The sequence below is a fragment of the Trematomus bernacchii genome, unplaced genomic scaffold, assembly GCF_902827165.1.
Source record: "Trematomus bernacchii unplaced genomic scaffold, fTreBer1.1, whole genome shotgun sequence".
Taxonomy (NCBI): Eukaryota; Metazoa; Chordata; class Actinopteri; order Perciformes; family Nototheniidae; genus Trematomus; species Trematomus bernacchii.
Window position 1 is genome coordinate 4455701 of NW_022987609.1, and position 13761 is coordinate 4469461.

At 39.3% G+C, this 13761-nt stretch overlaps 1 protein-coding gene across 13 annotated transcripts in view; it reads left to right on the forward strand.

Annotated features, from left to right (window-relative positions):
* The first annotated feature begins 8782 nt into the window (after positions 1–8782).
* The window catches only part of rap1gap (RAP1 GTPase activating protein), a 47422-nt gene continuing 42443 nt past the window's right edge, over positions 8783–13761 (forward strand). For 2 of the 13 annotated variants that reach the window (XM_034131800.1, XM_034131801.1), the window contains exon 1: positions 8788–9009. In XM_034131800.1, the coding sequence (XP_033987691.1) occupies positions 8966–9009 (44 nt within the window). In that variant the 5' untranslated portion in view covers positions 8788–8965. Of the gene's footprint in view, positions 9010–13761 lie in introns of all 13 variants that reach the window. The other 11 variants (XM_034131803.1, XM_034131811.1, XM_034131818.1 and 8 more) reach the window with 7 other exon arrangements.

Here is a 13761-nt window from a genome sequence, read left to right on the forward strand (position 1 = left end):
GTGCATTCTCTGCTCAGAGGAGGATGTCAGCTCGACGCCCGCAAACAGCTTATTAGAGCGAAAGTGTGCCGTCTCTTTGATGGGCTTTGAATGCGTCACGCACTATCTGCCTCTGTGAAGAATCTATATTTGTTCTTGATTGAAGTTGCCTTTGTACTGTTGCCCATTCAGTAGTTTCAATACCTATCCGATAGTGTACAGGCATAATCAGCGAGTTATATTTGAATTGGTTTACTCATTGCTACCTCACATCCACACGCTTTGATGTCAGCCTTATTAACATTTAGAAAAGTGTCTCATCATAGCTGGAGCATCTTGAGTCTGTTCTTTTTACTTTCACTTTAATGTCTACCCTCATCACCTTCATCTTGCTTGGTGACCGAAGAACCACCGAATCTTGCAAAAAGAAACATTACTTAAAAAGTATGTGGGATGGTTTATCTCTGCGCTAGATCCAATCACACATGGCAAGGTTTTAATAAGATGCATAATAACATGATTGTGACTATATTGTTCAGTGTGTAAGTTGGAAGCCTTTAGATCAGACTAATTGGTTCCATATTATATTGAATGCACATTTTTGAAATGCAGCGCATGTTGCTGAAAAAGCACACTATGCCGCAGGATTGCTGCAGTACAGAGATTTTATGAACACGGCCGACATGTATCTGCCCATTGATTTATTCTGCTTGCTGGCTCGGTTTTGTGTCTGTGCTCCATTGTTCAAAAAAAATAATTGGATTGCTTTATCTTTTAAGAATATCTTGCTGGAATAAAATATATTGGAGATCAGCTTTTGCTAAAATAATATAAAATAAATCTGTTTGAATCCCTTTAGAGAAATTGAGGTTTTAAACCAAACTGGATTGAAATAATCTCAGGCAGCACTAACAGCATACTATATTCACAAATTCTACAACGTACTGCAATTTAACATTGTATAATAATCCAGAATGAGTTGTTCCACAGATAATTCTAAGGTTATTCTCAATGAGGCGTGAACATTAATGACAAGCCTACATGTGGTTCCTCCCTGTAAAGATGTATTATTGTTTCCTCTCTGCACCACGGAGCTGTGTGACAGATACAGGGGACCCCGCACAGTCTGCTGTGAGATGTCTCACTAATGTTCTCTGAGTGACACATGCAGAATGTTAGCTCTATTTCCGGAGACACCTGCTGTTCCCATGCAGAGGCTCTGACTCAGCACTCACATTTTCCCTACATTATGTCTATATCTAGCGGAAGACAAAAGTAGGGTTTACATGGCCCGTTTCATTCAGCTCGTCTAATGCATTACAGAACAAGATGTTAAAGGTCACTTATTATGCAAAATGCTCTTTTTTGTGTCTTTTATACATAAACATGTGTCCCCTCTGTGGAAAGAGATTCTGAAAGTGTCAGGAACAAAGACCCCCTCTATTTTAAACTATTGGAAAGCACGGAAAATGTGCGTGCATCAAGATTAAATATTAAGATGAAATAAACATGAAGTCATGAACACTACCCAGACATTAGTTGTCTAACTTGAACCTAAGACACTTGTAGCCTGTCTCTGCATTCCCCTTATTCCACAACAAGGGGAATGTCAACACAGACACCTGTCAACCTGCACTCTGCTGTTCCTCAGCGCCGCTCCCCCTCCCTCCCGCTGAAATTATGAATGAAAAGCGTATAGTAATCATAGATAACACGGCAGGGTCCGTGACAGTTTATTTTCATCTGATTTCAAATAAACAAAGTCTTGGTTTTTAGAATATTAAACTTGTTTCGCCAAATTCAGATGATAAATACAACTTTAAGCTTGTAAAGGCATAATTACAAGCGGTAACTTAACGTCACAGCAGGCATTACAACAGCCGGTGTTTCTTGTGAGTGTTTCCCCGGGAAACAAACACAATACACACAAACGCGTCACAGATTATTTTGCGGTATTTGGCTGCCGAACAAAATCATGTACGCAGCTCGCGTAACTAGGAGTCGAGTGGAATCTTTTTTTTCTTCTTTTTTTTAATTAATTACGTTGTTTATAAATTAATCTGAGGGGCGCAAAAAAAGGAGGGCCGCCATTTGCCCATCCCTGATCTAAAGTAACAGACAGAGAATCAGCACTTTTGAAACAGAGCTGAAACAGAGGGGATTATGGGATGCTGCAATGATCCGTTTGGTATTTGGAGCCAAACACTTCAGAGACATGTTTTGTATATATCTGAGACCTATAATATATTGATGAAAAACAGTATAACAGGGGACCTTTAAAGGATGTCTCTCTTGAAAGCTTTTAAGTGCAGTTACATTGAGTGCCTTCATTAAGATTACCCTCAATCTTACAAATCTCTCCTGGTGTTTACCCCTCAAATGGGCCTGACCTAAAAACCGCATGAAATCATGCATGGAAGGAGCAAACACGTGTGTTCAATCATTTAAATAAGCTTTTTCGATGGCGTCAATGCACTTTATCTGTCAGCAGTAAGCCAAGATAACATTTGTTCAACATTTAAGATCTAACAAATAATGAGCAGAAATGCACATGAGAAGAATACTCCGCAGTGGAGCCAGATATCAAGTGAAATCTTAATATATTTTACACAACATAATATGTAGAATCATTTACCCCATTAAGATTTAAAAAAATCAAAATCTCCTATTATTATTATTATTATTGGCCTTTTGAGCAAGCTAAATAATTCAAATGTGTAATAAAATAACTTCATGAGAATTTTCCTTAACTTTTTGTGTCAATGTAGAAATTGATTGGCACCTGTTTAAAGTGTGCACCAAGTTAGAAGACCCTAGTACAGATTTGTCCTGGAGTAAACTTTGTAGATAATGATTTACAACAGTGTCCAGCAGAGGGCAATCTTACTCTGTATTGAATTACAATTCTGTTATAAATGCACATGCATGTAGACTCACATACAAAAAGTATCCACGTTCTTAATCAAATGTCTCATTGATCTTTGCAGTACATCTTTTGCTATTCAATTAATCAAAACTGCAAAGGTGGTTTGTGGAACTGAACTCTATCAGATGTATGATTCTCACTTTGAGTAGAAAGCTACTTGCCCTTCTATCTTTTTGGCATTTCTCCACCGGCTGAGGGGTTTAAGGCTAAGTCTTTCTCGGCTGCAGTGAGTCATTTATTGATCACCTGTAGACAAAGTCCTTCTCAGGTGCAGAGCAACATCTATCACGGAGCTGCCTGGCTCTCAGCGAGGGGATGGCACGGCACTGAGGATCCATTAAATCTGAAATATATATTTTACTGCAACGAAGATCGATAAGCAACATGTCCCTGTTGCTGTTACGCTCAACCTGTATCGGACCATAAATGTATGAAAAGGATTAATCACTCTGAGTCATTCATTTGAAGGATAATGCTCCAAAGAAGTCACTCCATTATTAAGTTATTGGTAAAAAGAATCTAATGCAGTAGGATGATGGAATCAAAAAATGTATATCTCTTGACACCTCATCATAGCCGGTCTCAATACAGACGGGGAACTGATTGCTGCATTCGAACCCAAACAGAGAGGAATGTAAAGTAGGACTTGTGATTTGAGGACGGTGCAACAACACCTCTTTTCTTCAGCCGTGTCCCCAGTAATATCCTGGCCCTCTAATGAGAGGCCATGAAAGGCCACAGTGTGTGCGTGAGGCTGTTTGCGGTGGCTCCCAGGGGCCCGAGGGCCATGTGACCTCATTGGGAGGAGGATGCTTCAGTAGGAGTGCTCCACTCCTGCCAGTCAGACAGTCAACAACCCATACTGTAACTTCTCTTCAACTGTGTTATTTTCAGACGTCTGATACTGTGTACTCTCCTCTGTTTACAAATCGGGCAGAGGACGAGAATCTGATCAAAGCAAATATGATATTAAATATTTGTTCAGTTCCTTTGATGTAACAATAAAGTTGAGTCAAGTGAAGTAATAAACTTCCCTCTGTTCAATGTGACTTTACAAGCAATTAAAGCCATCCACAATGAACACATAGCTTTGAGTAATAACATCTGCCGTGCCTTCAGACATGCGCACTCAGCCAGCTCCTGAACTTTTCAAGAATTGTAATGGAAATGAAATACTTGCGGAGATAAGGCTCGGCTTATTTCCTCATGCTTTGAAGCACAATTGCCCTTTGATTATGCGCTCCCTTCAAATATTTGCATGGCACCCCTTTTTCTGCAAACTCACCCTCTCCAAATACAAGTGTATGTGTAGCCCTTGTTCAGCTGAGGATGTGGAAAATATTTAGAATACATACACAAGCCATAGGCAGTGCGTTCATGACGATGGAGTTCAAATACTGTGGAGTTACTCGGTTCGTTAAGGGGCTTTTCACCAGCTGAGTATATACTTTCTTTTGGGGTAGAGGACCTCTCCAAACTAAAACATCAGCCTCTTCAGCCTGGATATACCTACAATAACCTCTATTAGATACAAAGTTGATAATTTAAAAGATTGGGTGCTATTTTTAATAGTGGTTTGAGCATATAGCAATATTCTGACAAAAGAGCTTATGCTCCAAAACTAAATGATTTCTCTCTGCTTAATAAGTTTTAGTAGAGAGTGCCCTAAACCTCCAACAGAATCATTTGTATTGATGTTATTTGCCCTGCATTGAAACCAGTAAGTGGCTAGGTAGACAACAATGTAATATTAATGAGAATAAACAGAGCATGAAGCTGAATTGTTTTGTATTCAAATAATGCTTTTGTTGAGCCAGCAGAGCCATACTTTGCCCTGCACCTCCAATTGCTTTGTATCGCAGTTGATTTATGATGTTTTTCCAGCCTTAAACACACTTAACCTCCGACCCATAAGATGTGATTTCATTTAAAAAACAACTTTATGATGAATTACGATGCACCTCCTTAACAATGACTTTGCCAACACTGCCTGTTTAATCAGTGTCTGCTTCTCTGTAGACAGGCTCTACGCACATTAGGGCTGCACGATATTGGAAAAAACTGACATTGCGATTTTCCCCCCCTGCGATATATATATTGCGATATGAAAAAATACAGGAATTGAAGAAAAGACCGTTTTTTTTGTCCGCAAACCATCCTTTCTTGAACTTTAATGCTATACAATTGGTATTGTTTTAAATATATTTAACCGGATGAAGGATTTTAGTCACGGACGTCTGGATCTTAAGTTATCAGAGCAAGCTGAGCTAGCTCGATTAGCAGCGCCGAACTGCCCTGGAGAAACACATGAAACGACTTTATTCAGTGTTTTTAACCTTTTAATCACCGGGTTCATTTGCTTTGGATATTTGATTGTGATTGGTGGTTTGCTGTGAGCCTGCATGTCACTCACTCAAGTACCCCTGACATGAGAGCTGCGCGAGTTTTCCTTTTGTAGCAAGCAGCAAAATAATTGTAACATGACGTGTTTCAGTTAATTTGCCTACTTAATATCGCACGTCAATTTTGCACGTCCTGCGATGTGAATATCGCGCATGCGCATATCGCGATTATCGTCACGACACGATATGTCGTGCAGCCATAACGCACATGTATTCGCTCAGAAGCACATTTCCTGCCCCATGAAAGCAAAATGGGGTAAATGAAGTTCTTTGCCTCGTTTCTTTCCACTCCTTTCTCCTTGTTTTACACCAACTCTCCAACTGCCTCTACATTTGACTACGTTTGCTGCTACCCTTTTCTACACTGGAAATAAACTAATAAGTTCATGGGATGGTATAGCTGCCCACACACAGATTCAAGTAGGAGGAGGCATATGTTTACACCTGTAGAAATGATAGCATGTATATAACTGGGACAGAGGAATAACTGTTTGTTTTTGTCTGTGTTTTGTTGGTGTTGCAGTATCAGTAGTTTCTGGGGGTCTGACAATGTGGATATCAGGGAGAGATCTCCATTTATTTTGTCCTCTTAAGGGTCTTCCTGCCTCCTGTCCACTTCCTTTGAGACAACAGAGGAGCATAGAGAGGGCATTTTCCTGAGGTGATGTGATTAAAGGCCTCTTTCTGGGCTGCAGCCATTCAGATGCCTCGCACACACGCCACAACTGCTTTAGCTAATTGAATTGTTGGAGAAGCAGACAGACAGGATTGGAGCTAGCACCCAAGACCGAGGCATTGAATCGATAGAGTGGCACTCAAATAAAGTCGGGCAGTCGCTGTGCCAACGATGAAAGAAAGATCAGATGGCTTTTTTTTGGATAAAAACAAGTGGTTTCAGTTGAAAGTAACTGAGCTGCTGGTCTGCTTTCGTCTCATGTTGGATAAGGTAGAAACTATTGTTTTTTTTAACTAAAACATGTTCACAATTACAAAAGTGGCAACTTCATACAGAATTAGGGCTGTGCAATTAATCGTATTTTAATCGCAATTACGATTTTGGCCTGCCACAATTACGAAAACAACATAATCAAATTAAACAATTATTTTGCTTTGCTAGGTTGTGACAGTGCAACATATTTGATCTAATTAATTTTGGTCTAATTTATTTGTATTTATCATATTTTTATATATGATAAGTAGCTTTTGGAAGTGCGCTCCGAAATATTTGTTGATCTTGTTTATTGGTATTTATTATATTTGATATTATTCATTTAAAGTTTTTCAGTTGAATTATACGTTCAGGTTAATCAACAGTTATAAGATACTGTTCAAATTATTATTTGTATTTGTTTTAAAGTTCAATAAATGGATGTTTTCAAAGTCAATGAATAATCGTATTTAATAATCGTGATTATGATTTTTGCCATAATCGCACAGCCCTAGCACAGAGTTGTATTTACAATTGTAATTGTTTTTTTACTACCCTTTTTATGCATGAATATGAACGCAATAGTTGTTGAGACAATTAACTCAAAACCAAACATTTCAACCTCATGGTATCAATAGAGGAACAGTCAGCGATCACCAAAGTCAGTAGGCTTCGTCCTCTGGGAACAAGAATGTCTGCGCTGACTCGTGTTTATTCACCCTATGGATTCTTGAATTCTCTCAAATAATGTTACAGACTAAAGGACAGACATGTGCATACCTAGAGCCCAGTGTATGGATAAAAACAAATCGTAAAGAATGTAATTTAAATCAATAATCACTATGATCGATGAAGTCTCTGTACACTAAAGAGCAGTCTGGTCAGATAAAAGACAACAAGGACAAGAGACAAAGTGAGGTCCATGACCAAAGAAAGGTCATCCAAGGACTGTGGTTCTGTGGTGAATAGTAATTAGAAAACTGCAGTCTCATAGGACGGAGGAGGTACTGGAGAAATGACGTAACTCTGTATCAGCATGATGGTGCTTATTTGGTGGGCGCATTAATTAACTAAGTGCTCGGTAACTATGAGTGTTTTGCAGTTAATGTGATGAGGACATCATTGGTCCTTGGGGAGATTAAATCATGGATCATGAGATTGTATTTATTCATGATTTAGAGGCACTTGAAAACGTTGCTTTACCCATCCGACACATCTTACTCTGTCCTGAGTAACACGGAGTGTGTCTCATCCGACATAGTGCAAATGTTTGGGAAGTGAACGTTTATCAGATAGCTGGCTGATGCTCCAGACTGCTATTCCTCTTTATTCAATAATCCATGGCAGCCTTAATGTTGTCACTTTATCAAACTCATCAGCCTGCTATAGAAGGCTCTCTGTGTCCAGACATGTACTCAATTCTATCAATGCGGCTGGCAATAAAGCAGGACAACTCTGTGCTAGGGCTGTGCGATTATGGCAAAAATCATAATCACGATTATTTTGGTCAATAATTGATATCACGATTATTAAATACGATTATTCATTGACTTTGAAAACATCCATTTATTGAACTTTTAAATACAAATAATAATTTGAACAGTGTCTTTTTAACTGTTGATTTCCCTGAGCGTATAATTCAACTGAAAAACCAATACAAAAATAAATTAAATAAATGATACATTTATATCCACATTTAAATAAATAATATCAAAATAATAAATACCAATAAACAAGATCAACAAATACTTTGGAGCGCACTTCAACAAGCTACTAAACATATATAAATATGATAAATACAAATACATTTGATCAAATATGTTGCAGTGCACTGTCACAACCTAGCAAAGCAAAATAATCGTTTTTTTCGATTATGTTGTTTTCGTAATTGTGGCAGGCCAAAATCGTAATTGCGATTAAAATACGATTAATTGCACAGCCCTACTCTGTGCTACATTTTGTGAGAGGCAATTGGCTTAAAAAACAAAGAATTCAGAGAGAGATGGATGAACAGATTATAAACGTGTTCACTGAGGTCGTCACCTACAGTATGCAGGAGTGGATGTTGGGCAAGGCCCTGCAATTAGGACATTTGTGATGAATGATAAACTGTTTGATGTCTAGCTTGTTTAACCAGCTGAAGGGACACAGAGAGGGAGTGTTGCAAGACTTGTTCTAAGGCAGCAAACTCTTACAATGCCAAGAACTCCTATCTGTTTTTGCCTGGAGCCATTTAAAAAAAAAAAAAGAAAAGAATCAAGTAACTGTCTAGTATTTGTTTTGACGTTGCGCCATCTGTGTAGTCTGGTTTCAGGTATTACAGTTTATTTAGAATATAAAAAAAAACCTGCTTTTTGGTTCTCAGTGATGTAAACACATTAGAGAGAGGATGTAGCTGTGTGTGAAAAAAGGCTGCAACTTCACTCCTGGTTCCCTGGGAGACTGGCATGGTCAGCAGCAGCCCCCCCCCCCCCCCCCCCCCCCTCATCCTCTTGCTGTTTCTCCCCCTGCTTGTGAAGGAGGAGGCGTGGGAGCAAGGAAGAGGCAGGGCACGATAGCCGAGGCTGCGGGAGTGGAACCCAGACAGCAGGCAAAGCATAACAACACACACGTTCACACATACACACACACACACACACACATGCTCACATGCTCAGTCAGCGTAAGTGACACAAGTGCTGGCTCCATTCAGCTCTGAGTTGACTGACTCACCGCTATCCATTAGCCGGCATGCCGCAGAGAAAGAGGAGTTTCACTTTTGGAGCCTATGGAGGGTAAGAATATATATCCTTATAACATGTAGAACAACTTAACCTCTGTACAACACACTGTTCTCATGTGAGTGTGTGTTTCTGTCTTCCTGTTTGATGACTGCGCAGATTCTGTGTCTGTGCCGTTTGCTCGGGAATGCTATCATGTTTATGATAACAGGTTTTTTTTTTGTATGTCTCAGATGTCATTTTCGGGGCTTTCTTTCATTGAATGGACCTTAGCAGACTGCTGTTTCTGCTTGAAAATGAATCATTTAGGGGTATGTTCTGTACAGTAATGGCAAGGCATTATCTGTAGATAAACAACAGAGAGAGAAAGAAGGAATGGTGCAGGTTAGAGGGAAAGTCTTACTTAGACAGAGCTGAAGGTACGATGGATGTGAATGTTGACAGTAGGTACTTGTGTCTCCAGTGTTGCTATGTAGCCCACTTCAGACACGCTGTCAGCAAAGAGCTTTTTAGTGACCCAAAGGTGAACAGGTGTCCCAATGCAACTGCATGCCTGACTGCCTTTAGTTTGTTGTACCTATATTTTTGTGTGCGTGTGTTTGAGTCTGAAAGTCTGAAATACCTTTAGCTAACCTCAAGTGCAGACTGTTCTTATAGATAAGTTGGGCTGTGTTGAGGGGGGCGGATTGTTGCGCAGTGGCCACAGTTGTTACGTCCCAAATGTGTGTGTGCAGGGAAATGAATACACATGCATTATGAGCAGTGATGCTAGGAAGCGTTTGCAGAAACTTTGGAAACACTTTGTTTGTCATATAACTAGTTTAGCAAGAATTTCCCTAAGAAGTTTCCTGAAGATTTTCTGGACTGGTAATCATGATATTGATAATGCATACATTGTTACATTGATATGCTTGATATGCACCTCAGCATTGTCTTTAGCTAGCTGAGTACAGCGACTTCCAGAGGGTCAACTGGATTTAGGCTGTTACCAGTGTTGTGATCCTGCTGTGATTGCAAGCGGACTAAGCTTGTTAAGTTGGGAGTTAGCTTTTATGGTGTTACGCTAGCATTTGCTTTGTGGCATAACTTCTGTTTGTGAGGGTCTCATTTACTGTGTGGGGGACAGCGCTGTATGGTGACCTGAGATGGGACAATCATCTAAACCTTCATATGCCAATACAATCAGTTAGTCTTATTCTTGTAATAAGATCTCATAAAGCATAAAACCCACCTTTCTGTTGCTCTTTGAGGTTTGTTTTCAAGTATAGAATGGGATCATTGTTGCCCCTTGTGGCTTTTGGGGGGGGGGGGGGAACAGTTACCGGTGTGTTGACAAAAAAGAACTTTTACTGGCCCTATCATTAAGTGTTAAGCGCTCATTATAGATCTGTCTGCCTCATTAGCTGCCCCTTAGCGGCCTCCCGATTTGTCTTTTCTAATCAATACATTCCAATCATTTGCATGTGTACGACTCCCTTAGCCATTTCATAGTAGTAGCTATATCAAGAGAACATTTTTTTTTCTGTTGATTGGTGGAGTTGAATGTCAATGTCTTTGGCATTTGGATAGGTCAGTGTGATTGCTATACATCAATGAGTGATCTGTAACACTCTGCCCCCTGCATCCTCCTGGCATTCACTGAAGGAAACGCAGCCGCTCTGTTCTCTGTCTTTTGCTATTTCTCTGACGCAGCATGCTCTCTCATTTTGGCCCCAAATATTAAAGGAGCTGCCACTTAATTTGATTAGTTATGTGTAAGTGGTTTTTGTTTAACTTTGGGTCAGTTATGTAACCTTTCTTTTAATGACAGGACTTGTTTTGACTGGATACTGTCATTTGGCAGCAGAAAAGTCAGATGTGACCATGACATTGCAACACTGAGCTTTCATATCCTTTTATTTACAATTCTTTGGATCTGCTCTGTTGTAAGTCACATGAGATATCCTGTAGCTACTACTGTATATGTATCGGTGTTTGTTCACAGTCTGCTCGGTAGCTCACAGTGACTGTCTCCTCATAAACTATTAAATCATGCTGACCATTCAGGCTATCATGAACAATGTTGCTGTGTTTTGCAGCGTCACATAGAAACATTAGAAGAATGCATTTGTTCAAAAACAACCACGTGGAAAGACTGACATTGTTTATTTAATCCGAGTAGGCGAGATATGCAGTGGGCATTCTCTGGTCAGCTGATTTAGAAATGACATTTTTTTTACCTTCATATAACCAGGTGAAAATCCTTTGAGATATTATTTATTTTTCAAGTAATTAAGACTACAGACGGTGGAAAGGTTTTTGTTCCAAATGTATCAAAGTTGTTGTGTAGTTTGTGGCTCCCATAAGAAGGAAATCACACGATCCTTTACTTTAATGACACCTTGCTTTAGAGTCTTACCTATGCTGTCTTAAAGAAGCAAAAACAAATTCTTCTATCTCTTTTTGATTTGTGACTCCTAAATTGTTTGATTATCTTGTGTCCAAGGCTACAATCACACAATTACATTTTCATTTTTTATTTCAATTAAATAACTAAATGTGTCTCAGTACCCAGTCAAACAGAGACGCATTTAGTGAAAGCCTTATTGTATTGAATATAGAACCCTGCACAACAGGAAGACAACACAGAGAGAGTCTCCTTGTTCGACAAAATCAAATGTTTGCATGACAAAAGATGATTAAATCTCAAGGCAGGGCTACTTGAGAACAGGAGGCCACTCAAGTACTCTTCCAAGGCCAGTGGCAAAACAAACAGGAGATGTAGAGCAACCAGAGGGCTCTTCATTGCCTACTCAGTCAGTCCACCTTGCATATTTGCTTTGACATTCACATTCGTATTCACAATGGCCATCCACGAAGAAGTATGGGGTGGCAAGGCACCGGGTGAGCTGCAGCTCTTAGTGCTTACATAGTGGGCTACCAATTGTTCATTTATTTTAGTTTTGATAAGAACAAAAACAGATGTATACTATAAGGCTTGTAAAAGTTCCTCTGCTCTCCCATATTATAATAAAGATTTATTTATATAGCACTTTTCATACAACACATGCAGCTCAAAGTGCTTTACAAAATGACATCACAAGTTAAAAACAAGAAATTCTCTCTGACAGGTAAGACACAAGACAACTGAGTCGATGCAACAATATCAAATATAAAATGTATAACCCCATAAAACAAAGTGAACATATAGGTACAACAGAAATACAAAATAAAAAGATTAAGACCTATAAAACAATATAAAGGTAGGTATATAATAAAGACTAAAAGAACATTTAAAGTGGGGGGTTGCTAATAAAAAGCTAATCTAAAAAGATGTGTCTTTAGCTGGCGTTGAAAAAGATTGGCCTGCTCAAACCGGTGTGTTGCTGCGGTCATGTCAGAAAATGTTGCTGCAACTTAAAGGGGACCTATCATGCAAAATGCACTTTTGTACGTCTTTTATACATGAATATGTGTCCCCGGTGTTCCAGGGAACTCACCAAGTGTCAGAAAACACAACCCTCTCTATTTTCCTCCATACCCAAATCTCTAAAAACGGGGCTGCAACGGATCTGATAAAAACTGATCCAGATTTGAACATTCCTCTGACGTCAGGACGGCGGAGCTGACCTATCAGGGGAATGAGAGGTTGCCGTGGCATGGTAACAGCATGGGAACAGCATGGGAACACAACGCTCGTAACTCGGCCCCCTCCTTTGTAGGGGGGCGTGGTCAGCTGCAGCGCATGCAAAGACAGGGTGGAGGAAAGCAAAATAGAGCGAAATGAGGCTTGGCTAAAATGCATGATCTGTTTGGTATTTTGAAAACGAAAACGTATAAATATACCTTATATAGGTATGGCCCTACAATATATTATTCAAATATAGCATGATAGGTCCACTTGAATTCTTCTCGACACACCAAAAAGATTTTTTGGATTGAACGTCCCAGAGCGGCAATTTAGTTTGAAACACAAATATCATAATATAATGATAATGAGCTATAAAAGTACCAAGAGTCCATACACCAACAAGATCTGTTCTTCTTTATCTTACCAGGTGGCTGCATATTTTTCATTCCATTCCTGCTTCAAAACAATTTAACAAAAACATGTCTATATTTTGATGTACATCCGATTTGATCAGAGAAGTAGGTTACATAGGGTCACTAACCAAACATGTCAACAATACCTGTGGCTGCTAAAAAAGCCCTCCAGTGTTTTGCTGATAAAAAAGCTTTTCATCTGAAGCAGCTAAACAGTTTTCTGTGCATTACCACAGGAATGGACTCAATTAGAAGAGCAGATCATACAACCAAGTACGTTTCTAGATCAAAGAAAACAAGAAGTGAATGTCAAGCAGTTTCCCAACAAACTACCGTATTACATGGTACAGAACACACCTCATATGTATTTTTAAACTCATAATTATAATAATGTTGCCTTATAATGTTATAAAATAACACTGATGTTGTTGGGACATATACTGCAGTGCCTCTAGCAGTCAGCATGGCTGTGGTACCAGCGTGTGTGTGTGTTATTTCAAATACACTGTATCCTACTGTACTGTAGCTAAATGAGGACATTCAACCACATTTCTCTCTGTCAATGGGCTCATTCAGTCCAGGCTAGGTCCAAATACAGTATACAGTCTGGATCTGGTCATGTGGTGTTTGATAAATGTTTCTTATTACTACTCTGAGCATTATATACAGAGATATTGTTCCCTTTTGCTCCAGGCTTGCGTGTCTCACTGTGTTTCTATTTTTTACAGTATCCAGTTCGTATCTTAAAGAATAGGGAAAGGTTAACTGCAGAGTCAGAAACTA